This window comes from Pelophylax lessonae (assembly GCF_965119305.1).
Source record: "Pelophylax lessonae genome assembly, chromosome: 2".
NCBI classification, from domain to species: Eukaryota; Metazoa; Chordata; class Amphibia; order Anura; family Ranidae; genus Pelophylax; species Pelophylax lessonae.
This window is the reverse complement of record NC_138769.1, coordinates 75,727,680-75,753,884: the sequence shown is the minus strand read 5'-3', so window position 1 is coordinate 75,753,884 and position 26,205 is coordinate 75,727,680. Positions and strand designations below refer to the sequence as shown.

At 44.2% G+C, this 26,205-nt stretch overlaps 1 protein-coding gene and 1 long non-coding RNA gene across 2 annotated transcripts in view; one reads left to right on the top strand and one right to left on the bottom strand.

Moving 5' to 3' along the window:
- Positions 1–26,205, top strand: part of SAMSN1 (SAM domain, SH3 domain and nuclear localization signals 1) — a 178,049-nt gene that overhangs the window by 133,461 nt on the left and 18,383 nt on the right. Inside the window, exons 11-13 of the mRNA XM_082244679.1 lie at positions 10,748–10,819; positions 20,155–20,307; positions 23,157–23,292. Coding sequence (XP_082100805.1) covers positions 10,748–10,819; positions 20,155–20,307; positions 23,157–23,292 — 361 coding nt within the window. The remainder of the gene's footprint in view (positions 1–10,747; positions 10,820–20,154; positions 20,308–23,156; positions 23,293–26,205) is intronic.
- The window catches only part of LOC309545471, a 960,129-nt gene that overhangs the window by 926,239 nt on the left and 7,685 nt on the right, over positions 1–26,205 (bottom strand). The gene's annotated exons all lie outside the window — the stretch shown is intronic.

Below are 26,205 nucleotides of genomic sequence, written 5' to 3'. Positions count from 1 at the left end.
AGGGGTTCTAAACTGCCACTGACCTCCAATAATTATGAGATTGTTTTTTGTGAGGTAAAACAATGAAAGGTAAATGTAAGCAATCCCAATGTTGGGAGACTTTTTTCCTTAATAAAGTAAAAAATGAAACCTAGTCTTTACTGAATGCAAGCAAAAGAAAAATAACATGAAACTAATTAGGGTACAGTGCTGTATGGTGATGTAATTGTTAGTCAAACTATCACAGCACTTAAAACTGAAAAATGGCCTGGTAATGACGGGGTACATACAGGCTAGTACTCAAGTGGCTAAAAATATGTTTTGTTTTATTTACTCAACACAGCCAAAGTACAGCAAGTCCTAGGGAGCAGATCGCACTTAAAAATTAATGATCAGCTTCACTGATAGGTAGTGCAACATGTGTGCTGTCTGGCAGCTTCTTCTGATTCCAAGCTGGCAAACGTCTGATTGTTGTAAGGCTAAGACACAGTAACAGTTTTTCCCAGACTGAACAGTTAAAAAGGGTCAAGTTTTGCTGATAAGTAATAAAAATGCAATAAAAAGAATTTTTTTGTAAGCAATTTTGCAAATAAATAGGTTTACTGCTGACGTGTCATGGTGTCATGGTGTTATACAACACCGCATATGTTTTTTTTTTTTGCAGTATTACAATGAGCATGTACTGATCCATGAGCACCAACAGCTGGGCTGACACTATGTGCTGTTTGCGCACATTTTCTCTGTATCTTCCACCAATCAATCCACTACCAGAACACTGTAAAATTCCTGTGCTGGTTTTTATCTTTCTAAAGTTTAAAACTTGCACAAAACTGACCACGTTCCCCCTACCTTCATGTGATAGTGCTCAAGTCTCAGAGCACTGAATTAGCATTGACCAATGACTTATGGAAGGCAGTGGAGGATGCACCATGATCCTATAATCAGAAGGTGTTTTTTGGGGCTTGTTGGCACCAGACTGAGTGGACAGGAAGGTATGGGGAAGGTATATGTGCAGGCACTTAAATAGTCAGTTGCTGGGCCAATCTTATACCGCACTTATTCCAAACCTAGACTACACCTATACCAACCTTACACTTCTGTATACAGAATCTTTACCACATCTGAACCACATCTAGATTGCACCTGTCCAAGACTATACCATATCTATACTGCACCTATACTGTATGCAGGTTAACTGGGACTGTTGTTAATTGCACCAACGCTCTTAAAGAGCCCCGACGATAGCCGGCAAAAAAGCATCTCAAAGCACTGCCCCTCCTGTAAGTATTAATTTGGAAGCCCCCTTTGTTTCCCTGCCCCTTCTGCTACCATCCTCCTTTTCTTTTGGACAGTGCATGCCTAGCTGGTATAAGACTAGCATCACCATCATAAAGGAGCTCTGGCAGTATAACTCCAGCACTTGGTAGATTAAACTTTACTACTGCTCACTGCTGCACTTGAGTTGGCATTGCTACTGTTAATGCTGATCCGGACACCAAATTCATCCTATGCCTAGTCCTTTCTGTTAATCGTGGTAAATTGTGTTATTATCATTGTTAATCAAGTTTATGCTTGCCTAGTTGCCAACCAGAATGGGTGGTAATATATTAAGTTTGCCTTTACTACCTGGTTTGGTGCCTGTTTTCTTTGATATACAGTAGGTCTACTACTGGTAGCAGTGCTGTTAGTGACTTTCTGTGATATTGTATGTTTCTACACTCAACCTAGTGTGTTAAAGTTTACATTTTTTTGGAAAAGGTCAAAGCAAAGAACAGAGGACCCCTTCTAATCAGCAGCTCCCATTGGGGGGAGAGTAGTACTTCACTTATTTTAAAACTTTACATTCATTGTTGAATTAATATGCAATACAGGAGTACCTTAAAATTTCAATACAGTAGGATAGTAGCCTTGGCCGCTGATAAGGCAGTACAGCCAGCCCTCCTGTACTGGGCCCGGGCCGAATCAGTTCAAAAGGGGGTCTGGGCCCCTGCTGAGTAGGAGGGCCAGCTGTACTGTCTTATTGCAGACACCAATCCTCTTCTGCTTCCCCCAGCAGCTCTGCCAGCTTTTCCTCCTCATTCTCCCTCCGGCTGCACTGCAGGGGGAATGGTACCAGCACATGTACCCATTCTATCTGCTGTCTCCGCACCCCTTTGTGCCCCTTTCCTCCACAGAGCTTCTGGCTTCCCTCCTTTTCTCTTCCGCTGGCAGCTGCTATAGGCACACATGGGGATGTTTCAGAATGGAGAGCGGGGGAAGGGGCTGGTAAATATGTCATCTACTGGCCCCTCCTTTCCTGAATGAACACAGTGAGCAATTGGTACCAATCACTTATATGACCATTAATCACTGAAGCATCGTAAACTGTGTTTGTGAATGAGCAGGAAGCCTCAGCTGAGGCTGATAAATCGATGTCCTTAGTCACTCTGACCTTGGGGGGGGGGGGGGGCGGGTGGGGGGTTCTGTCAGGTAGGCTGTATGGGGCCTTGTGATTTGTAACAGCAGCCTAGATAGTAGCAGTCCTCTACTCTCTTGCATTGTAGCTAATGGGAATAGCACATGGTTCCTACCTGCAGCAGCCAATATCCTCTCCACATCTGATGAAAGGCCATCCTGCTCCTGTATGATGGGTGTTATATTGGTGCTTATTTATTTCACTCCCTGCTGATTGGCTGCTGCAGAAAGCAGGGAAGCTGTTTCCTGAGTCACATTGATAACGGAGTGACCTGCCAACATTCCAAAAAATGTAACACAAATCCCTTATTAGAGCCATGCTGCCAATGAGGCCAATTGAGCCAGGTAGCTACGGTGGTACTCATGGAGGCACCACTGAGGCCAAAGTGGTCATACCAGGTACCAGGCAAGTGTTCAGTAATTCCCCCCTCAGGCAGCATCCCTTATAGTCCACAATCATCTGTGTCAAGTGGATCCAGTTTCTCATTTTAAAGTAAGCGGGTTTGCTGCAAACAGTTTTTTTCTGATTTCTTCCACATGCATACGACTAAAATAAAAAAGTATTTTCTTCTCTAAGGCCTCATGCACACTAACATAACATACTAACAATAAAACAGCGCTTCCACCTATAACAATCATAAATTATATAATAAAATGTTCATGTGCAAAAAAAATGTAACCAAATGTAAAGTGCTAAAATAATATAATATATAAGTGCAATGGTGTTCTAGATTGTCCGCAAAATATACATAAAGTGCAATGGTGCTCCAAAAATGTCCATAAAGTGTACAAAAGTGCTTGAAGGTAAAGAAAGTGCTGGAGTGCTTCAGACTAAACAGGCGGTGCGGGGTCTATCTCTCCCCTCCAGAATCCTCACTCACCGGAAACAATGGACCCTCAGCTTTTCAGTCTCGGGGGTCAGAGAAGCTTATATTTGGTGAGATGAGTCCTTATTCCACCTGTTCGATGTTTCCCCTCTATCACTGGGTATCGCCTTGCAAAGGGTCTTTAGGGCTCAAGCAAAATGAACAGCCGACATAGTGAAGTCCATTTGATAAAAAATGTAATTTGCGCATATATTATTACTTACAAGACGGGTAATGTAAAGGAAACTTATAGGAAGAAAAGCAATTCTTCCAGCAACGCTGTCTGGCATGCGTTCCACGGAAGGCAGGAAGTGAGAATCCTTTTTTTTGCAACAGATAGAGCTTTCTTTGGTGGTATTTAATCATCACTGGGATTTTCTTAGTTTCTGTTATAAAATTGGGTAAATAAGTAATTTTACTTCTTCACTGATATGCGCTGATAAAGCTGCACTGATGGGCACTGATCAGGCAGCACTGATGGGCACTGATCAGGCAGCACTGATGGGCACTGATAGGCGGCACTGACAGGCACTATTAGGTGCCACTGGTGGGCACTGATAGGCGGCAATGGTAGGCATCACTGATAGGCACTGACAGGCAGCACTAATGGGCACTGACAGGCAGCACTGGTGGGCACTGATTGGCAGCCCTGGTGGGCACTGTTGGAGTTGCAGTTATAATCAGTGCCCTGATTATCATTGTAGATGCCCCTTGTGTGGATTTGCCAGTTATCAGCTCTCCTCTCACGTGCTGTCAGCGCGAGGAGAGGAATGCCGATAACGGGTAAATCTGGTTTACACTGTGATCGGCTAGAAGAGTCCTAGAAGGGTTGTTTTTCTAACACTGCATTGGGTCATGTAATGTGGCTTGTTTAGATACGTATAGCAAAGAAGATGCCTGCACAGCGGCTTTCCTAGCTATGAAAAAAAAAAAGCAAGATACAGCAGAACACGCAAGTAAACAATTTACTAACTTCAATCTGCAAGGGCAGCAAACTGCTATTTTTTTTTTCAAAGAAAAGACATCTTGCATTTCAAACCTGCTGCAGATTACATATTTTCTAGGAAGATTGCATAAATCTGTCACTATTTTATCTTCAAAAACTGTATCATCCAAAAAAGAAAAAAAAAAACACAATCTTGAAGCATAAAGATCACAAACTCTATAAGCTCACCAATATTAACTGCTACCGTTGAACTCCAGAAACATAAAGCATGCAAAAAAAAAAAAAAGAACTTTCTGTCAGTTTTATTATGTCTCCAAAGGTTCCCCTTGAAAGACAAGAGTGACCTTGATATGCTGAGTTGGCACATGCCAGTGAATTAATGGCAGGACGTCGCTGGAGGGAGGCTCGCAGAAACAAAACAGCGCCAAGGGCTGTGTTCTGCTCTGATCATTAACTAGATGAATCAAAGTGATACATCAAATAAACTAATCTGGTGCTGGCCTTTTTACTTTGTGTAGGACCTCGGATACAGAGAGCTGCACTGTTTTCGGTATCTTAAAACACAAAAGTGTTGCAAAATAAGGCTAGGGCGCGAGTCGAATCCCAGAACTGGCAGGGAATTTTTCTTCCCCTCCTCTGCCCTGTTTCTTGCAATGTTTGCCAAGTTTGATAGCTTGCTGACACATCAAAAGCTACTTCTGTCTCTTTAGAGGCCAGCAGGAATAGAGATGGAAGTGAGTCTGACAGTGGTAAAGATAATGAGGGCAGATTAGCCCCTTCTGTCTGTGTGTGTCATGTCTAAGCGTTGCTGGCACACGGGTGGGCGGCATTGCAAGGATGGGCAGGGTGGGTAATCTGACATACAGCAATTTCAAAATACGATCGGAGACACACTTCAAGAGACAGTAGCATAGAACAGCTCAATAAAAGCATGTCTGCTAAACTACAACTTAAAGCCCAACTAAAGTCATATACATATGTAGTGATTTATTCATTTATTTATTACAAGTACTTAAATAGCTCAAAGAATTTACACAACACTTTACATTTATTGTACATTCCTATCAGTCCCTGCCTTCAAGGAGCTTACAATCTAAGGTCCCTAACTCACATTCATACATACACATACTAGGGCCAATTTTTACAGGAGCCAATTAACCTGCCAACATGTCTTTGGAGTGTAGGAGGAAACCGAAGTACCCAGAAGAAACCCGCACAGGCACAAGAAGAACATATTGTACTAACAGCATCCATTTTTGCAGCCTAACATTCACTTTCCTATTAAGGTGGTTGTGGAGGGAATCTAAAAATGGCATGTCTAATAGGCATCAGATCAAGACAGATACTGAACTGGCTTAAAGGCCGTGTCCAAAGGGTGGTAATAAACAGCGCATACTCAGACTGGTCTGAGGTAGTAAGCGGGGTGCCCCAGGGCTCAGTCCTGGGACCAACCTTGTTCAATTTATTCATAAACAGCATTGAGGACGGGATCAGTAGTTCGTTATCAGTTTTTGCAGATGACACAAAATTGGCCAGGGCAATAACTGCACAGCATGAAGCAGATATCCTACAGAATGACCTGGACAAAATTACGGAGTGGGCAACGACATGGCAAATGAGGTTTAATGTGGAGAAGTGTAAGGTTTTGTACTTGGGGACTAAAAACATAAAAGCACAATACACGTTAGGAGGGGAACCCTTGGGGGAATCAAAAATGGAGAAAGATCTGGGAGTCTTGGTTGATGATAGATTAGGCAACAGCATGCAATGTCAAGCGGCAGCTTCCAAAGCCAACAGAATATTAGCATGCATAAAGAAAGGGATGTATTCCAGAGATAAGACTATAATCCTTCCACTTTATAAAACTCTGGTCCGACCGCATCTGGAGTATTCTGTCCAGTTCTGGTCGCCAGTCCTCAGGAGGGATGTGTTGGAGCTCGAGAGAGTCCAGAGAAGGGCAACTAAACTGATTAGGGCATTGGAGGACCTTAACTATGAAGAGCGGCTGCAATCGCTCGATTTATTTTCCCTGGAGAGGAGACGTCTGAGAGGGGACATGATAGCAATTTATAAATATCTTAATGGGGATCTCAGCTTAGAAAAAAAGCTATTCATTCGAAGGAATTGCATGAGGACTCGAGGACATACAATGCGATTAGAGGAGAAGTGTTTTAACCTCAGGCAACGAGGAGGGGTCTTTACTGTTAGGGCTACAAGATTGTGGAATTGTCTACCACAAGAGGTGGTTTCTGTGGGTAGTATGGTGGCTTTCAAAAGACTCTTAGACTTACATCTCAAGGATCAGGACATTAAGGGCTATGTTAGATGATTACAGCCACACACACCTACACAGGTTGAACTGGATGGACTATTGTCTTTATTCAACCTCACCTACTATGTAACTATGTAACTATGTAACTATGTAAGACCTAGTGCACTGTATAATAGTGTTTTTTCGGCCAGGGTAACATAACACTCTGTGGTGCCATTTGTGTTCCCCTGGGGAGCACGAGACTTAGTTTACCCTGGTTCAGAGATGGGCAAGAGGACTTTGTGATGCAGCAGGGACTACGTAGTGTTTAGCACTCTGATGTTATGGGAAGAGTCTGATTTGTTGGGGGGACTCTGTGATGGGAGTACTTTGATGTGATTAAGGGCTCTGATGTATAGGGGGACTTTGTGGTGATGGGGGGCCTCTGATGTATATGGGGAACTTTGACAAGATAAGGGGACTGTGATGTGTAAAGGGTGCACTAACTAAAAAAAAGGTTGAGAAACACTTTATTATATATATATATATATATATATATATATATATATGTAAAAGAACTGGTTGGACACACACTTCCCCTTTCCCTTGTCTGCAATACAAGTCTGTGGACAAGAGGTGTGGCTGTTAGTCAGCTCTGTTTGCACAGGGCACTGCAATGTCAGGACTGGAAACAAATTTTTACATTAACGGCTTGCAGGCCATACGCTGTATATATATAGGTGGCTCTGCTGTGCAGGATCATGTACCCAGTACGTGATCCTGCACTTCAAGGTCTGGGGCACACGCACGCTGCCAGAAGCCCCATCCTGCTGTGATTAGACAACGTGGGAGCTGATCGGTGGGTACAGCGAACTCAATATCCACCTGCACCCGTCCATGCTTTGGTACACAGGCAGAATGGTGGTGTGCCTATGTAAACAAAGCAGATCGCCGTTCTGTCAGTACAGAAAGCATGGAACCTGGGTCTCTGCTAAGCAGGGGCACTGATCCATGCCTTCTCCTAGTACAAGCACCTCCCCCACAGTAGTGAAGCACTGATCCATGCCTTCTCCTAGTACAAGCACCTCCCCCACAGTAGTGAAGCACTGATCCATGCCTTCTCCTAGTACAAGCACCTCCCCTTCAGTAGTGAAGCACTGATCCATGCCTTCTCCTAGTACAAGCACCTCCCCCACAGTAGTGAAGCACTGATCCATGCCTTCTCCTAGTACAAGCACCTCCCCCACAGTACTGAAGCACTGATCCATGCCTTCTCCTAGTACAAGCACCTCCCCCACAGTAGTGAAGCACTGATCCATGCCTTCTCCTAGTACAAGCACCTCCCCCACAGTAGTGAAGCACTGATCCATGCCTTCTCCTAGTACAAGCACCTCCCCCACAGTAGTGAAGCACTGATCCATGCCTTCTCCTAGTACAAGCACCTCCCCCACATTAGTGAAGCACTGATCCATGCCTTCTCCTAGTACAAGCACCTTCCCTACAGTAGTGAAGCACTGATCAATGCCTTCTCCTAGTACAAGCACCTCCCCCACAGTAGTGAAGCACTGATCCATGCCTTCTCCTAGTACAAGCACCTCCCCCACAGTAGTGAAGCACTGATCCATGCCTTCTCCTAGTACAAGCACCTCCCCCACAGTACTGAAGCACTGATCCATGCCTTCTCCTAGTACAAGCACCTCCCCCACAGTAGTGAAGCACTGATCCATGCCTTCTCCTAGTACAAGCACCTCCCCCACAGTAGTGAAGCACTGATCCATGCCTTCTAGTACAAGCACCTCCCCCACATTAGTGAAGCACTGATCCATGCCTTCTCCTAGTACAAGCACCTCCCCCACAGTAGTGAAGCACTGATCAATGCCTTCTCCTAGTACAAGCACCTCCCCCACAGTAGTGAAGCACTGATCCATGCCTTCTCCTAGTACAAGCACCTCCCCCATAGTAGTGAAGCACTGATCCATGCCTTCTCCTAGTACAAGCACCTCCCCCATAGTAGTGAAGCACTGTTCCATGCCTTCTTCTAGTACAAGCACCTCCCCCACAGTAGTGAAGCACTGATCAGGTACACATTTAAACCTTTGATAGCCCCTGATGTTAACCCCTTCCCAGCCATCCCTGTATTAGTGTCACTAGTCCCCAAAAAGTTAGTGTCCCGACTATCCGCCACAATATCGCAGTGCCCCTATAAGTCGGTGATCACCGCCATTACTAGTAAAAAAAGTATTAATTAATAAAATATCCCCTAGTTTGTACACACTATAACTTATGTGCAACCCAATCTATATACACTTATTGGGAATTTTTTTTTATCAAAAACCTCAGAATACAGATTGGCATATATTGATGAAGAAATTTGATTTTATTACATTTTTTATTGGATATTTTTTATAGCAGAAAGTAAAAAAAATATCAAACACCACCAAAAGAAAGTTCTGTTTGTGGGAAAAAAAGGGCATACATTTTGTTTAGGTACAGTGTCGCATGACTGCACATTTGTCAGTTAAAGTAAGGTAGTCAGTAAACCTGAGGTCAAGTGGTTAAGCAAAGGATAGTTTAAGGCATTTCTAAGCAAAAAATAATCATTTAAAGCATAATGGGCTACAGGACTAGGTATAAAAAGATGTCAGTTTTCAAATGGGCTTTAAAGTATATTTGGCATTCGAGTGTTTGTAAAGCTAATCACTAAAATCTCATATCAAATATCATGTAAATGCGTTTTCAACAGTAATAGTTTACGATATTTTCCATTCTGCATCAATTAAAAAATTAAAGGAACACTTTTTAATCAGAGTATAGCATCAAGTCAATTAAACTTCTGGGATATTGATCTGGTCAGTTAAGTAGCAGAGGGGGTTGTTAATTGGTTTCAGCTGCTTTGGTGTTAATGTAATTACCAGGGGCACTAGATGGGCAACAATGGGACGGCCTTCAAAACAGGAATGGTTTTACAGGTGGAGGCTACTGAAATTTTCACTAGTTTTGAATTTAAATAGGATCAGTGTCACTACTGGTAGCATGAAGCAATACCTGGACCCTATAGAGGTTGCACAGGCAGTCCAACTCCTCCAGGATGGCACATCAATATGTGTCATCGCCAGAAGGTTTGCTGTGTCTCCCACCACAGTCTCAAGAGCATGGAGGAGATTCCAGGAGGCAGGCAGTTACAATAGGAGAGCTAGACAGGGCCATAGAAGGTCTTTAACCCATCAGCAGGACCGGTATCTGCTCCTTTGTACAAGGAGGAACAGAATGAGCACTGCCAGAGCCCTACAAAATTACCTCCAGCAGGCCACTGGTGTGAATGTATCTGATCAAACAATCAGAAACAGACTTTATGAGGGTGGCCTGAGGCACCAACGTTCTCTAGTGGGCCCTGTGCTTATTGCCTGGCACCGTGGAGCTTGATTGGCATGTGGCATTGAACAGAATTGGCATGTCCGCCATTGGCGCCCTGTGATTTTCACAGATGAGAGCAGGTTTACCCTGAGCACATGACAGACGTAATAAGGGTCTGGAGAAGCCGCAGAGAATGTTTATGTTGCCTGTAACATCGTTCAATCCTCAGACCCATTGTCAGACCCTACGCTGGTGCAGTGTGTCCTTGGATCCTCCTGGTGCACGACAATGCCCTGCCTCATGTGGCGAGAGTATGCAGCCAGTTCCTGGAGGATAAAGGAATTGATACCATTGAATGGCCCCCATGCTCGCCTGACCTAAATCCAATAGAACACCTCTAGGACATTATGTTTTGGTCCATCTGACACCACCAGGTTGCATCTCAGTCTGTTCAGGAGCTCAGTAATTCCCTGGTCCAGATCTGGGCGCAAATAACCCAGGGCGCCATCCGTCGTCTCATTAGGAGCATGTCCCAATGTTGTCAGGCATGCATATAAGCACGTGGGGCCATACAAACTACTGAGAACCATTTTGAGTTGCTGCAATTCAATTTCAGCAAAATGGATTAGCCTGCTGCATGATTTTTTCACTTTGATTTTCGGGGTGTCTTTGATTTCAGCCCTCTGTAGGTTGATCATTTTTATGTTGATTAAACAATGTGGCATCCTTTCCTTCCTAACACATCACCCAGTCCATATCAGTATACTGTAGATATCCAGCATGACATTTTTCTCCATTGAGATCGGATGTGTTTTCAAAGTGTTCCTTTAATTTTTTTGAGCAGGTTATTATGTTAATCAGTTTACACTTATTTTTTTATTACTTTTCTCCATCTAGCGTACCAGCAGTTTTGGAACTTTCGATCGGTTTAAGAAGCCTTCCATTTCCAAACCAGAAGACTTGAATGAGGTCAGCAACTTATGGCATTTCCACCACACTACCCTGTAACAATATTTGTCTTTTTATTTATACATTAATGTAACGCTCCTGCGTTTTTATAGTAAGCTGGATTTGCAGCTGCAGAATCTCCACTCAGTAGTCATGTAGAGATGTGTTGAATTACCAGATCCAACTCTCCAGACTCATCACTGTGGACCCGCCTGCTTCAGCATACAGATATACACACACTCAATAAGATGTTCCTGGAGTGATAGGATGTATATGACAGTATAGAGGTGATGTGCTGAAGGGACAGGGGTGAGCAGTGTTAGCAATGATAAGCACTTGATAGTAATGTTCAGGAGAGTAATAGACGGTAATAGGTAGGATGCAGATAGGTTAGTAATCATGTATGGTAATAGGTGGTAAGGACAGCAGATGATATACAGGAGAGACTAACCCAGTGCAAGGATAGATGGTAGTAGACTCAAGAGCTAGCAATCTATGTAACAGTGCAGATGATAGAATTAGTAATGCATAGATAGTAACAGTCCTTAATGTGCAGAAGTAGATAGTGTAAGTTAGTTATGGAGGAATCCCCTGTGGGGTACTTATCACTAGTAAGGTTAGTAAGTAGAGGGGTCCGGTAGTGAGGGAGTGATCCGGTAGCGAGATACGGGATCTTTATCGAGGTTCCAGTCTGTTCCAGGTAAAGAGAATAGCTGGAGGCTCCGGCAGCATAAGACAAGGCTTGTAAGCATGCGGTTTGAACGAACAACCTGAGAGAGAAAGCCGGCGATTGAAATAGCCGCTCAGAGCGGCGCTCAGTGATGATGTCATACGGCTTAAAGGTATATGCGTTCCACCTAACTAAAAAGGTGGGACGCAATATGAAAAGGAAAATGGGCAATAAGGGTACCAAAGGTACCAGAATCTTACAGTACCCCCCCCCCTTAAGGCCGGCTCCGGAAGGCCTATAGCACTGGTTTCTCCGGGTATTTAGAGTGAAACCTTCGTATAAGCCTAGGTGCGTGAACATCAGAAGTATCCAACCAGGTGTCGTCTTGGGGTCCATAGTTCTTCCATCTTATGAGATATTGGAGTCTTCCTCTGTGGATACGAGAATCCAAAATCTCCCTAATCTCAAATTCTTCTCCGCCTTCAACTTGTATTGGAGGTGGAGGCAAGATGGTAGGCCTTATTCCTTGGTTAGGAACATGTGGTTTCAGTAGCGACACATGAAAGATGGGATGTATTCTGAGATCTGCCGGTAAAGTGAGTTGTACTGCAGCTTTTCCAATGAGTTTCTTAATTGGGAAGGGTCCCAGAAATAAAGGTCCAAGCTTTTTGCTAGGGATCTTTAACCTTAAATTTTTCGTCGATAGCCAAACGAGGTCCCCAATAGCATATTGAGGAGAAGGTCTTCTACGAAGGTCGTAGTACCTTTTTTGTTGACTGTGAGCGTGTGAGATGGTGGTATTAAGTAAACCCAGAGAGTCTTTTATTTGGGTAAGATAATCCGAGGCTACTGGGTTACTTGATGGTAGGATGCGTGGTGGAAGAAGTGTGGGATGAAACCCATAGTTTAAGTAGAACGGACTTTGCTTAGTAGTACTGTGGGTTGCTTTGTTATAAGCAAATTCCGCCAGAGGGAGGAGGTCCACCCAATCATCCTGTAGGTATGAGGTGTAGCAACGTAGATATTGTTCAATGCACTGGTTGACTCTTTTAGTCTGTCCGTTGGTCTGAGGGTGGTAAGGAGAAGTGAGCTTTCGCTCAATCCGTAGTATGTGACATAGAGCTTGCCAAAACTTGGAGATGAACTGTGAACCACGGTCGGATAAAAGAGTCTTTGGAATTCCATGTAACTTGAACACATGTTTCATTAGTAATTCCGCTGTTTGCTTAGATGAAGGTAGTCTGCGAATAGAAATGAAATGTGCCATCTTTGTCAGATGGTCCACTGACACTAGAATGGTATTAAATCCTTTGGAAGGTGGTAGTTCTACTATAAAGTCTAAGGACACAACTTCCCATGGAACCTGGGGTATTGGTAGACTGCAGAGTAGACCAGATGGTTTTGTAGTGTCAATTTTGGACCTTGCACAGATGTCACATGAAGAAACTAATTTTTGTACAGACGTCTTCATATCAGGCCACCAAAACTGCCTGGTAAGCAAATTAAGGGTCTTAGTCATACCCATATGTCCTGCCATAGGCACATCATGTGACAATTCCAAGATCTTGGTGCGCATAGTAGGGGGTATGTAGAGTTTGTCGTTGTAGTAGAGGAAGCCTTCTGCATCAGTAGTTAGTTGTGGTGGAGGTGAATCCAATCCTATACTGTGCAAAATCTCTTCCTTCAGGGAACGAACAACACCAATAATACGTTCATAGGGTATTATAGGAATAGAAGGAACTTCAGCGCAGTTATCTTCGGTTAATCGTGATAGCGCATCCGCTTTTTTGTTTTTGTCTGCAGGTGTGTAGGTCACTAGGAAGTTGAATCTTAGGAAGAATAATGACCATCGTACCTGCCGGTGGGAAAGAGTTTTGTTAGTCTGAAGGTATTGAAGATTTTTATGATCTGTATATATGAGTATTGGTAATCGGGTACCTTCAAGTAAATGTCGCCAATTCTCTAGTGCCAGTTTTATGGCAAGCAACTCTTTTTCACCCACTGGGTAATTCACCTCTGGGCTGCTTAGTGATTTAGAGAAAAAAGCAACTGGGTGGAGTGGTGAAGTATTTGTTGGTCGTTGGGAGAGAACTGCTCCTACTGCCATGTTTGACGCATCTACCTCCAGAGTATATTGGAGGGATGGGTCTGGATGGCGTAGTATGGGAGCAGAAGTAAAGCTTGATTTTAACAAGTGGAAAGCTCCATTTGCTTCTTCTGACCATTTGAATGGTTTCTTTATACTTGTAAGTTGTGTGAGAGGTCTCACAATAGCAGAGAAGTTCTTGATGAACTTCCTATAGAAGTTTGAAAATCCGAGGAATCGCTGTAATGCCTTACGAGTTGTTGGTATAGGCCAATCCAGAATACAGGATATCTTGCTCATATCCATCTTGATTCCGGTTTTAGATATGATGTATCCTAGGAATAGTATTTCTTCTTTATGAAATAGGCATTTTTTTAATTTCACGTATAGGTTGTGTGCGAGTAATCTGGATAACACAAGTCTTACATGTTTTATATGTTCAGACAAAGATCGAGAATAGATAAGTATATCGTCCAGATATACCACAACACAGACATCAAGTAAGTCTCTGAAGATGTAATTTATGAATCTTTGAAAAGCTGCGGGAGCATTACACAACCCGAAAGGCATCACAAGATATTCGAATAATCCGTATCTGGTTCTGAATGCTGTCTTCCACTCATCTCCGTCACGGATTCGGATAAGATTGTATGCCCCTTTTAGGTCCAATTTAGAAAAGTAAGTAGCCCCACGCACTTGTTCAATGAGTTCAGGAATGAGCGGTAAAGGATAACGATCCTTTATCGTAATGGTATTTAGTTGCCTATAGTCAATAATAGGCCTAAGACTTGAATCCTTATTGCGGACAAAGAAAAGTCCTGCAGCTGTGGAAGAAGTAGAGGGTCTGATGAACCCTTTCGCCAAATTCTCATCCAAGTATTCCTTGAGATGAGAAAGTTCATCCTGTAAAAGAGGATAAACATGGCCGAAAGGCAATTTGCTATTAGGGAGTAGATTGATAGAACAATCATAGTCCCTATGGGGAGGCAACACTTGAGCATTTTTCTCAAGGAAGACTTCGGACAGTTTCTGATAGCATAGTGGTGTAATCTCATCTGACACCACAGACAGGATCTTTCCATAAGATGGGAGGTTACATGTGATCTCGCAATAGTGAGAAGGGAAGGTTAGAGTCCGTGTTTTCCAATTTATGGTTGGTTGATGTATGTGTAACCAGGGAAGTCCCAAAATAATGGGAAAATGTGGTGAAGGTAGTACATCAAAAGTGGTGGTCTCCATATGAGACTCGTTAGCAGTGACAAGGAGTGCTTGTGTCTGATTGGTGATTGGACCAGAAGATAACGGAATACCGTTAATGAAACTAACAGAGACAGGTTTAGGTTTTGAAATAATAGGTATTTTATTTAAGGTAACAAAACATGTATCGATATAGTTCCCACAAGATCCTGTGTCGATCATAGCCTTGGTGGTGATCCTAGTCTGGTCCCACTGCAATGTCAAATGAACAAAGAGGTAGGGATTAATAAAAGGAAGTCGTTAATCCCCCTAGTAAGACATGTGAACACTCACCCTCTTTTTTGCGGACAAGGGGACAGACGCTTATCAAATGATCCGGGGATGCGCAGTACATGCAGAGATTTCTGGATCTTCTCCTGGCTCGTTCAGTGGTCGATAAAGGTGGGCGTATGGTTCCTACCTCCATAGGAGTAGGGTCAACGGCCAAAATCCGAGAAGGACTGGACAATGGCATTCCCATTTTCTCAGCCTTTCTTTCTCGCAGTCGCCTGTCAATGTTGATACTAAGTTGTATTAAGGCATCCAAGGTGCCAGGTAAATCCGCTCGGGCGAGCTCGTCTTTAACGGCTTCTGACAACCCGAGCCTGAACTGAGTTCGCAGAGATGTATCATTCCACCCTGAATCAAGGGTCCATCTTTTGAACTCTGCTACAAAGTCTTCAACAGGTCTCCTTCCTTGTTTTAAAGCCCTCAATTGGATATCAGCAGTACTCTGCCTTCATATAAGCTAGCGAGTTCCGCTAGGAATAAGGGATAGGAGTTGAGAAGAGGATCATCTTTCTCAAAGAGAGAGTCTGCCCAGGCCCGTGGATCACCCGTTAAATATGAGATAGTGGTACAGACTTTAATTTTATCAGTAGGGTAAGTACGAGGTTTTAGCAAAAAAAGCAATTGACATGCGTTTTTGAATTCACAAAATTTTTTCCGATCACCTGTAAACACTAGAGGAGGGTTTATTTTAGGTTCAGGGGGCTGAGCAGCAGTAAGCTGTGAGAGACGGGTTATCTGCTGTCTCAGAGTCTGATTTTCATCTTTTACTTCAGTAAGAGCAAGTATTAATGCATTTACTTTTTGTGTTAATTGTATCACTTGAGTGGGTAATTCTGCTGAATCCATTTTTTGGGTTCGTTCAATCTGTAACGCTCCTGCGTTTTTATAGTAAGCTGGATTTGCAGCTGCAGAATCTCCACTCAGTAGTCATGTAGAGATGTGTTGAATTACCAGATCCAACTCTCCAGACTCATCACTGTGGACCCGCCTGCTTCAGCATACAGATATACACACACTCAATAAGATGTTCCTGGAGTGATAGGAAGTATATGACAGTATAGAGGTGATGTGCTGAAGGGACAGGGGTGAGCAGTGATAGAAATGATAAGCACTTGATAGTAATGTTCAGGAGAGTAATAGACGGTAATAGGTAGGATGCAGATAGGTTAGTAATCATGTATGGTAATAGGTGGTAAGGACAGCAGATGATATACAGGAGAGACTAACCCAGTGCAAGGATAGATGGTAGTAGACTCAAGAGCTAGCAATCTATGTAACAGTGCAGATGATAGAATTAGTAATACATAGATAGTAACAGTCCTTAATGTGCAGAAGTAGATAGTGTAAGTTAGTTATGGAGGAATCCCCTGTGGGGTACTTATCACTAGTAAGGTTAGTAAGTAGAGGGGTCCGGTAGTGAGGGAGTGATCCGGTAGCGAGATACGGGATCTTTATCAAGGTTCCGGTCTGTTCCAGGTAAAGAGAATAGCTGGAGGCTCCGGCAGCATAAGACAAGGCTTGTAAGCATGCGGTTTGAACGAACAACCTGAGAGAGAAAGCCGGCGATTGAAATAGCCGCTCAGAGCGGCGCTCAGTGATGATGTCATACGGCTTAAAGGTATATGCGTTCCACCTAACTAAAAAGGTGGGACGCAATATGAAAAGGAAAATGGGCAATAAGGGTACCAAAGGTACCAGAATCTTACAGTACCCCCCCCCCTTAAGGCCGGCTCCGGAAGGCCTATAGCACTGGTTTCTCCGGGTATTTAGAGTGAAACCTTCGTATAAGCCTAGGTGCGTGAACATCAGAAGTATCCAACCAGGTGTCGTCTTGGGGTCCATAGTTCTTCCATCTTATGAGATATTGGAGTCTTCCTCTGTGGATACGAGAATCCAAAATCTCCCTAAACTCAGCACATCCCCCCCCAGATAGGCTGCTAGTTGGGTTAGGCAAATTTCGTTCTTGTGGCTCTTCTGTAATCAGTTGAGCAGCCTGTGATTGCTTTGAGTTGTTCTGGGCTTTACTGGCTGCAGGTCTGATTGATTCCCTCTGCTTTCTGGAGGATTCTAGAATGTAATAAGCTGGATAAAGCAATCAATGGGCTGAAAATGTATGTTGTCACAGCCAATCCCTGGGGTAAGGCACCCAAATGGTGGCTGGGAGTGAGCATAATGAGTCTGTAGCCTGGAGTTGCCCTGTTCTTGTCCAGGAGGAGAAGTTCCCAGCCTAAAGGGCTGATGCCCTTCTGGACAGCCCTGCTGAAAGTTTTACTTGTTCTCATTGAGGTCCCAGCTATAGCAGAGCTGGAGGGGCCTATTTTGCTAGATTCCCTGAAGCTAACAGTGGAGTTATGCTAGGGATCTGATCTGGAAGATTTACTGAGGAGTCGTCTGCCTGAGACTGGAGGGTGGTATCAAGGTACCCGGGGACACTATGAGTACATCCCAGGCAAGCCTTAGTTTTAGTGCACCGGGGGTTAATCACAGGAACAGTGAATAGGATCCTTCACACAGGTCTGTACTCAAAGTGTCCCCGGGTACCTTGATACCACCCTCCAGTCTCAGGCAGACGACTCCTCAGTAAATCTTCCAGATCAGATCCCTAGCATAACTCCACTGTTGAGTGATGCTACCTATTTACTGTATATAGGAAGATATAATAAATGCATTTCATCCCTCTCTAAGCATTTATATTATACTGTAAATTCTGTATTTAAAGTATGGTATATTTTTACCATGTGGTTTGCATTATCGTCAACAGGAAGTGATGATAAAATTATCAATATCTGATTTTGGAAATTCCAATGCAATTTTATATTTATCCTTCAGCAGAAAAGACTGGCAGTTCATATTGTAATCTCTTAATCACTAAAAGAAAAGCACATTGTACTAGAATTTTAAACCATTATTTATAAAGGTAGTAATATAAATGTAATTTTAAGGTACATTCTATACAAATTTTTAAATTTTGACTTTGAACTTATTTAGAAGACAATTCCTATCCCAGCATTTAGCTGGTGCAATTGATTGGCCTACTAACTACAGTAAATTGCTATAGTTAGCAGTTTTTTTCTTGTCTGAATGACCCCTGAATCTCAGCCTGTGGAAATTCAGGTTTGCGTGTACCCTAGTTCATGCAGCTCCCCTTCTTACACGGCAGCCTCATCCCTACACATTAGAGTGGTGTTTTTTAAACCTGGGGTTCCTTCAGAGAAGCTGGGGGTTGCTTGAGTTGTGAGCAATGGTGGGTTGAGCTCCCACTTACCCTGACTACCACTATAAGGGAGGAATTTTCCACTAACTACCATGGGCAGCACAATGGCTAAGTGGTTAGAATTTCTGCCTAGTGGCACTTGGTTTGTTGGTTTAAATCCCAACCATGGCATTACCTGCCTTGAGTTTGCATGTTCTCCCCGTGCCTGCGTCAGTTTCTTCTGGGTATTCTGGTTTCATCCCACACTCCAAAAAACATGCTGGTAGGTTAATTAGCCCTAGTATGTGTATGTATGAATGTGAGTTAGGGTTCTTAGATTGTAACTCCTTGAGTGCAGGGACCAATATGATTGTACAATATACCGTATATGTAAAGTGATATGTAAATTGTTGGCGTTATATACCTGTAATTTAAATCTAAAGACTAACTTCTAATCGCATAACTCGGTCATTCCTGCAGCAAGAATCCGCAGATTCTTGCCGCAGGAATTCGGAAGCTGCAACAAACCGGCTGTGTGAAAGGGGTCTAAGGATATCTAGTGACAGACAGGAATTGCTGTGGGGGGACAGTGTGTAGGCAGGTGCAGTCTATATTCTCCAATGCAGGTGGCGCTCATCCACAGTGGCAATGCAGATATGGGGAGAGAAAAGAGGAACCTAGTTCCTCTAGCTGGGGTGTCCAATCTTTGGCCCTCCAGCTGTTCAGGAACTACAATTCCCATCATGCCTAGTTATGTATATGAATGTCAGAGATTTACAATGCCTCATGGGATGTGTAGTTTCGCAACAGCTGGAGGGCCATAGTTTGGACACCTAAGGCTTCCTCGGTTACAGGGAGGCAGCTACCCAATTGGATCCTGGTGCCCCATGTGACTTTGTTGGCTATCTTGGTTCAGACAGAGTTTATTTAAGACCCTGGTGCATAATTTGCGGGTGGCTAGTGCAGGGACGGGTTACCCATCTGTTGGGGACAATACTTAGAGCCAAAGAAAGTTTCAGTAGGGGTAGGGAATGTGCAGGGACCACAACAACCTTCCCGGAAAGCCTCCCTTTGAGTATGGACTGGCCAGGCCGCATTACGCTCCTCATGGCGGATGCTGACAGGATCTCCAGGTCTACAGTCTACTGTCCCATCACTGTTGCACTTTGTAATGGCACTTTTCCACTGCAAGTACCACATGGTACGGTGTTGGAACCGTTTGGTACGGTTTGGTTTTCCACTAAAGTAGTACTAAAGTTAAGTGGGTGGGATAACAACGATTCTCTGACCAATCAGTGGCTAGTAGTGACTGCATGCAAAGGATTGTGGGATATGGTACCAGTATGGTACCTCTTGGAACCACAATCGAGGTGGTAATGTTTTAGAGAGCCTTTACGTTCGGTTCCATGCAGTGGAAAAGCGCCGCCGTACCGTACCGAACCGTTCCAACACCGTACCATGCGGTACCAGCAGTGGAAAAGCACAAAAGCGAGCCGAACCATTCGGTACCATGCAGTGGAAAAGCGCCATAAGTGTCCCGGTCAGGTTGCCTCCCTGCTGGGCTGGTTGTGAACTGCTGAACTCTTGTTACAACATATTCCTGTCATTGCACTTGGACTCTGTGTGCTCATTGGCTGCCGCATCACGCTTTAACTACCCACAAGTGCCTTAAAGGAGGTGAGTATTGCAGCCAGAGCTGTTTATTTTTTATTTTGAAGCCTCTTGTGGGACCCTTTTAAGAAAAAAAAAGTTTACTGGCTGATTTCACTTGTTGCCTTGAATTTATGAAGTGCCTCGTAAAGTTCCTAGAAGAGAAAATGTGTGGTAATTTTGTTATGCCCTAAACTTTCCCAGCTAATGTGCATTTGTTCTAAAAACAGATGGGTGATTCCGACAGTATATTTGAAGGAGGAGGACCTCCAGACGGTGACAAGGCTTCCAATCATGCCGGAAGTCTGAGTAAAAAGATGAAAGCCATATCTCTGACCATGAGGAAAAAGATGGGCAAAAAGTACATCAAGGCTCTGTCTGAGGTGAAAATCATTAAATATTACTATAAAATCTTAAGCACAAAACTAGGTTTTTACACAACACTATGAAATAAAAAAAATAAATAAAAAATATTAAAGCATTTGTTACCCCAACATTTCATATTCCTGATATGTGGCTCCTGCACCATGTACTTGTATGAAAAAGTCTCCTGTTCTTTTTGTATTGCTTCCTTTATGTGAAATCCCTGGTGTTCCTGCCAGTCCCTCTGCTTTCCTATTAAAACCTGACCACACCAAGCAGGAGAACACACCGTGGTCAGTTCTCTAGCTATACTGGGAACTCAGTGTGCTCTCCTCCAATGATCAGACTTGTTCTGACACGCCCCTGCAGCACAACCATTCACTGGGAAGCTCAGTGTACTGTTGCTTCTCCTTCCCCCAGCTCTAGTGCAGCTGAGGACAGAAGGAATGTGATCACTTATAAAAAAGGGAAAAAAGGTATTTATAATGTATTTTTATATCTATACTAAAATGTTTTGCCTTTCATTTTTATTTTAAACTGAATGGGTTGTTTTACAAGGTGATCATTTACAATCACTTTAGGAAAGATCTAATTTCAGGGATTTAACTGTGTAAATAGTCCTCTGCAAAAGCAGAAATGACTTCTGGATAAAGTGGATTTTTTCCATGGGAGTCCTACAAATTTTATAGAAACCATGTTTTAGTTTGCAGTGGTCATGTCCAGATCAATACGCCTGCTAGGCCCCTCCCACCCCCCAACACACACACACACACACACACACTCCCCAACATGATTTATTTTCTATAAGGCAATCAAAAGTGCAGAAAATGTGAACAGAGCCCAACAAGCCATGCTTACATTTCGTTGAAAAAGTATTCATACACCTTGAAATTTTCCACATTTTATCATGTTATAACCAAAAATGTAAATGTATTTTATTGGGATTTCATGTGATAGACCAACACAAAGTGGCACATAATTGTGAAGTAGAAGAAAAATGATAAATGGTTTTCAACATTTTCTACAAATAAATATCTGAAAAGTGTGGCGTGCATTTGTATTCAGCCTCCTTTACTCTGATACCCCTAACTAAAATCCAGGGGGACCAATTGCCTTCAGAAGTCACCAAATTAATAAATAGAGTCCACCTGTGTGTAATTTAATATCAGTATAAATACAACTGTTCTGTGAAGCCCCCAGAGGTTTGTTAGAGAACCTTAGTGAACAAACAGCATCATGAAGGCCAAGGAACACGCCAAACAGGTCAGGGAGAAGTTTTAAGCAGGGTTAGGTTCTAAAAAAATATTCCAAGGTTTGAATATCTCATGGAGCACTGTTCAATCCATTGTCCAAAAATGGAAAGGGTATGGCACAACTGTAAACCTACTAAGACATGGCCGTCCACCTAAACTGACAGGCCGGGCAAGGAGAGCATTAATCAGAGAAGCAGCCAAGTGGTTCATGGTAACGCTGGAGGAGCTGCAGAGATCCAGAGCTCAGGTGGGAAAATCTGTCTACAGGACAACTATTAGTCATGCACTCCACAAATCTGGCCCTTATGGAAGAGTGGCAAGAAGAAAACCATTGTTGAAAGAATAAGAAGTACCATTTGCAGTTTGCAAGAAGCCATGTGGGGGACACAGCAAACATGTGGAAGAAGGTGCTCTGGTCAGATGAGACCAAAATTGAACTTTTTGGCCTAAAAGCAAAACGCTATGTGTGGCGGAAAATTTACACTACACATCACCCTGAACACACCATCCCCACTGTGAAACATGGTGGTGACAGCATCATGTTGTGGGCCTGCTTTTCTTCAGCAGGGACAGGGAAGCTGGTAAGAGTTGATGGGAAGATGGATGGAACCAAATACAGGGCAATCTTAGCATCCTAAGTATTCATAAAAACTTTAAAGTATATGAAAATCCTCATCTTGTAAAACAACCCATTCAGTTTAAAAAAGAAATGAAAGTCAAAACCTGTGTGTGTGTGTGTGTGTGTGTGTGTGTGTGTGTGTGTGTGTGTGTGTGTGTGTGTATATATATATATATATATATATATATATATATATATAACATTATAAATACTTTTTTTCCAGATAATCACATCACCCTCTGTTCTCAGCTACATAAGGAGCTCAAAGAGCTGGGGGAGGAGAAACAGCAGGGCACTGATCTTCCAAGTAAACGGCTGTGGGGGAGGGGGGGTGTCAGCACAAGTCTAATCATTGGAAGAGGGCAGGTTGAGTTCCCAGCATATCAAGAAAACTGACCACGCTGTGCTCCCATGCCTAGTGTGATCAGTTTTTAATAGGAAAGCAGAGAGACTGGCAGGAACACTGGGGATTTCATACAAAGGAAGCAATGGAAACTGAACAGAATTTTTTTTCATACAAGTACATAGTAAAATAGGCACATACCAGGAATTAGAAATGCTGGGGAGTAACATATTCTTTAAGTGGCATTCAAATGCCTTAAAGGCTAAGTAATCATTTGATCTATGAATGAAAATATGGGGAACGTTGGGTAAAATAATAAAAAAGGTTGTTTTCTTTTTATTTACCCTTTTGCAGAAAACCGTTTACACCATAGCAGCTTGTTCTATAATCATTGAAATTGAGTTTACAGTTTGATTGGTCTGTAATCCAATGAGTTATAAAGTGTTTGATCTCCCTGCACTGTCAGAGCCCAGCTTAGATATTCCTCTGGGGTGTTACAGTATCTGACCAATTAATACTTTAACACTCTCTATGTATAAACTTTATAGCTCCCATCAAGGTTAAATTCTGTAAAGACTTACAAAATAAATCACTTGATAAACTGTTATTTTATTACCCTCAATTAAGCAGAGGTGTTTTTTTTTTCCTCTTCAGAGCGAAGATGGAGATGGGAATTTTGCTGTGCGAGACAGTGACCCTACAGGTGGGCACGCTGCTGAGAAGTGCACTCTACGCGCCAGTGAATCCGTAGAAAGTCTTTACAGTCTGAATAGCGGTCAAAGTTCATCGAGTAAGTATTCATAAAAACACATCGTCAGATGGGGAGCCATCTAACAAATGACCTATAGGTACAGTTCCACAAGTTCCATCTTACTAATGTCTTGTGACATACCAGCAATGACAGATTGCATATCTTGATATCCTTCCAAATAACATAATTCAGTTGCAAATTGGCAGAAACTGTTTTGATATCTAATTCTCATACAACACCAGCCAAACATGTAAACACACAACTGAAAAAAATATAGGAAAAGTTTTACCGCCAAAAGATGTGTCCTGTGATCCCCCCAATCAGATCTTTGGTATATGGCTGCACAGAGTGACACCTCTGCAGTTCTGCAGTCTTAGTGTCACTGCCCCTCCTCCTCCCTGCTCTTTTGACTGCTGGTAAAAACATCACAATGTTGATGCCCACCCTGAGCTGACGTTTTAGTAGAGTTTCACTTTTGGGTGGAGTAAGCCTTTAACACACAAAAAAAAATTTTTGATTTTATTGCATGTATTCCCAGTGAGACCTAGATAGAAAAAAAAGAAACAGAAAAACAAGGATAACATTTTTTCACAAGTCATTTAGTGAACCAAAAATAAATAACAGCATCATTATATATGATTCAATACCATCAAATATTTTTTTTTAAAAATACAGAATAACCAATATATTATATCCATAATATGAAGAAACTCTCTGTACCAGGCCATCCCAGTCCGCCTCTGTACCAAGCCATCGCAACCTGCCTCTGTACCAGACCATCTCAACCTGCCTCTGTACCAGACCATCCCAACCTGCTTCTGTACCAGACCATCTCAACCTGCCTCTGTGCCAGGCCATCTCAACCTGCCTCTGTGCCAGGCCATCTCAACCTGCCTCTGTACCAGACCATCTCAACCTGCCTCTGTACCAGGCCATCCCAACCTGCCTCTGTACCAGGCCATCTCAACCTGCCTCTGTGCCAGGCCATCCCAACCTGCCTCTGTACCAGACCATCCCAACCTGCCTCTGTACCAGACCATCCCAACCTGCCTCTGTACCAGACCATCTCAACCTGCCTCTGTACCAGACCATCGCAAACTGCCTCTGTACCAGACCATCTCAACCTGCCTCTGTACCAGACCATCCCAACTTGCCTCTGTACCAGGCCATCCCAACCTGCCTCTGTCTGTAACAGACCATTCCAAACTGCCTCTGTACCAGACCATCTCAACCTACCTCTGTACCAGGCCATCCCAACCTGCCTCTGTACCAGGCCATCCCAACCTGCCTCTGTACCAGGCCATCCCAACCTGCCTCTGTACCAGCCCAGGCCATCCCAACCTGCCTCTGTACCAGGCCATCCCAACCTGCCTCTGTACCAGACCATCCCAACCTGCCTCTGTGCCAGGCCATCGCAACCTGCCTCTGTGCCAGGCCATCGCAACCTGCCTCTGTGCCAGGCGATTGCAACCTGCCTTTGTGCCAGGCCATCGCAACCTGCCTCTGTGCCAGGCCATCCCAACCTGCCTCTGTACCAGACCATCCCAACCTGCCTCTGTACCAGACCATCCCAACCTGCCTCTGTACCAGGCTATCTCAACCTGCCTCTGTACCAGGCCATCCCAACCTGCCCCTGTACCAGACCATCGCAACCTGCCTCTGTACCAGGCCATCGCAACCTGCTTCTGTACCAGGCCATCGCAACCTGCCTCTGTACCAGACCATCCCAACCTGCCTCTGTACAAGACCATCGCAACCTGCCTCTGTACCAGACCATCCCAACCTGTCTCTGTGCCAGGCCATCCCAACCTGCCTCTGTACCAGACCATCCCAACCTGCCTCTGTACCAGACCATCCCAACCTGCCTCTGTACCAGACCATCTCAACCTGCCTCTGTACCAGGCCATCCCAACCTGCCTCTGTACCAGGCCATCTCAACCTGCCTCTGTGCCTGGCCATCCCAACCTGCCTCTGTACCAGACCATCCCAACCTGCCTCTGTACCAGACCATCTCAACCTGCCTCTGTACCAGACCATCCCAACCTGCCTCTGTACCAAACCATCTCAACCTGCCTCTGTACCAGGCCATCCCAACCTGCCTCTGTACCAGGCCATCCCAACCTGCCTCTGTACCAGACCATCCCAACCTGCCTCTGTACCAGACCATCTCAACCTGCCTCTGTACCAGACCATCCCAACTTGCCTCTGTACCAGGCCATCCCAACCTGCCTCTGTCTGTACCAGACCATTTCAAACTGCCTCTGTACCAGACCATCTCAACCTACCTCTGTACCAGGCCATCCCAACCTGCCTCTGTACCAGGCCATCCCAACCTGCCTCTGTACCAGGCCATCCCAACCTGCCTCTGTACCAGCCCAGGCCATCCCAACCTGCCTCTGTACCAGGCCATCCCAACCTGCCTCTGTACCAGACCATCCCAACCTGCCTCTGTGCCAGGCCATCGCAACCTGCCTCTGTGCCAGGCCATCGCAACCTGCCTCTGTGCCAGGCCATCGCAACCTGCCTCTGTGGTAGGCCATCGCAACCTGCCTCTGTGCCAGGCCATCCCAACCTGCCTCTGTACCAGACCATCCCAACCTGCCTCTGTACCAGACCATCTCAACCTGCCTCTTTACCAGGCCATCCCAACCTGCCTCTGTACCAGACCATCCCAACCTGCCTCTGTACCAGACCATCGCAACCTGCCTCTGTACCAGGCCATCTCGACTTGAGTCTGTACCAGGCCATCCCAACCTGCCTCTGTACCAGACCATCCCAACCTGCCTCTGTACCAGACCATCTCAACCTGCCTCTGTACCAGGCCATCCCAACCTGCCTCTGTACCAGGCCATCTCAACCTGCCTCTGTACCAGGCCATCCCAACCTGCCTCTGTACCAAACCATCTCAACCTGCCTCTGTACCAGACCATCCCAACCTGCCTCTGTACCAAA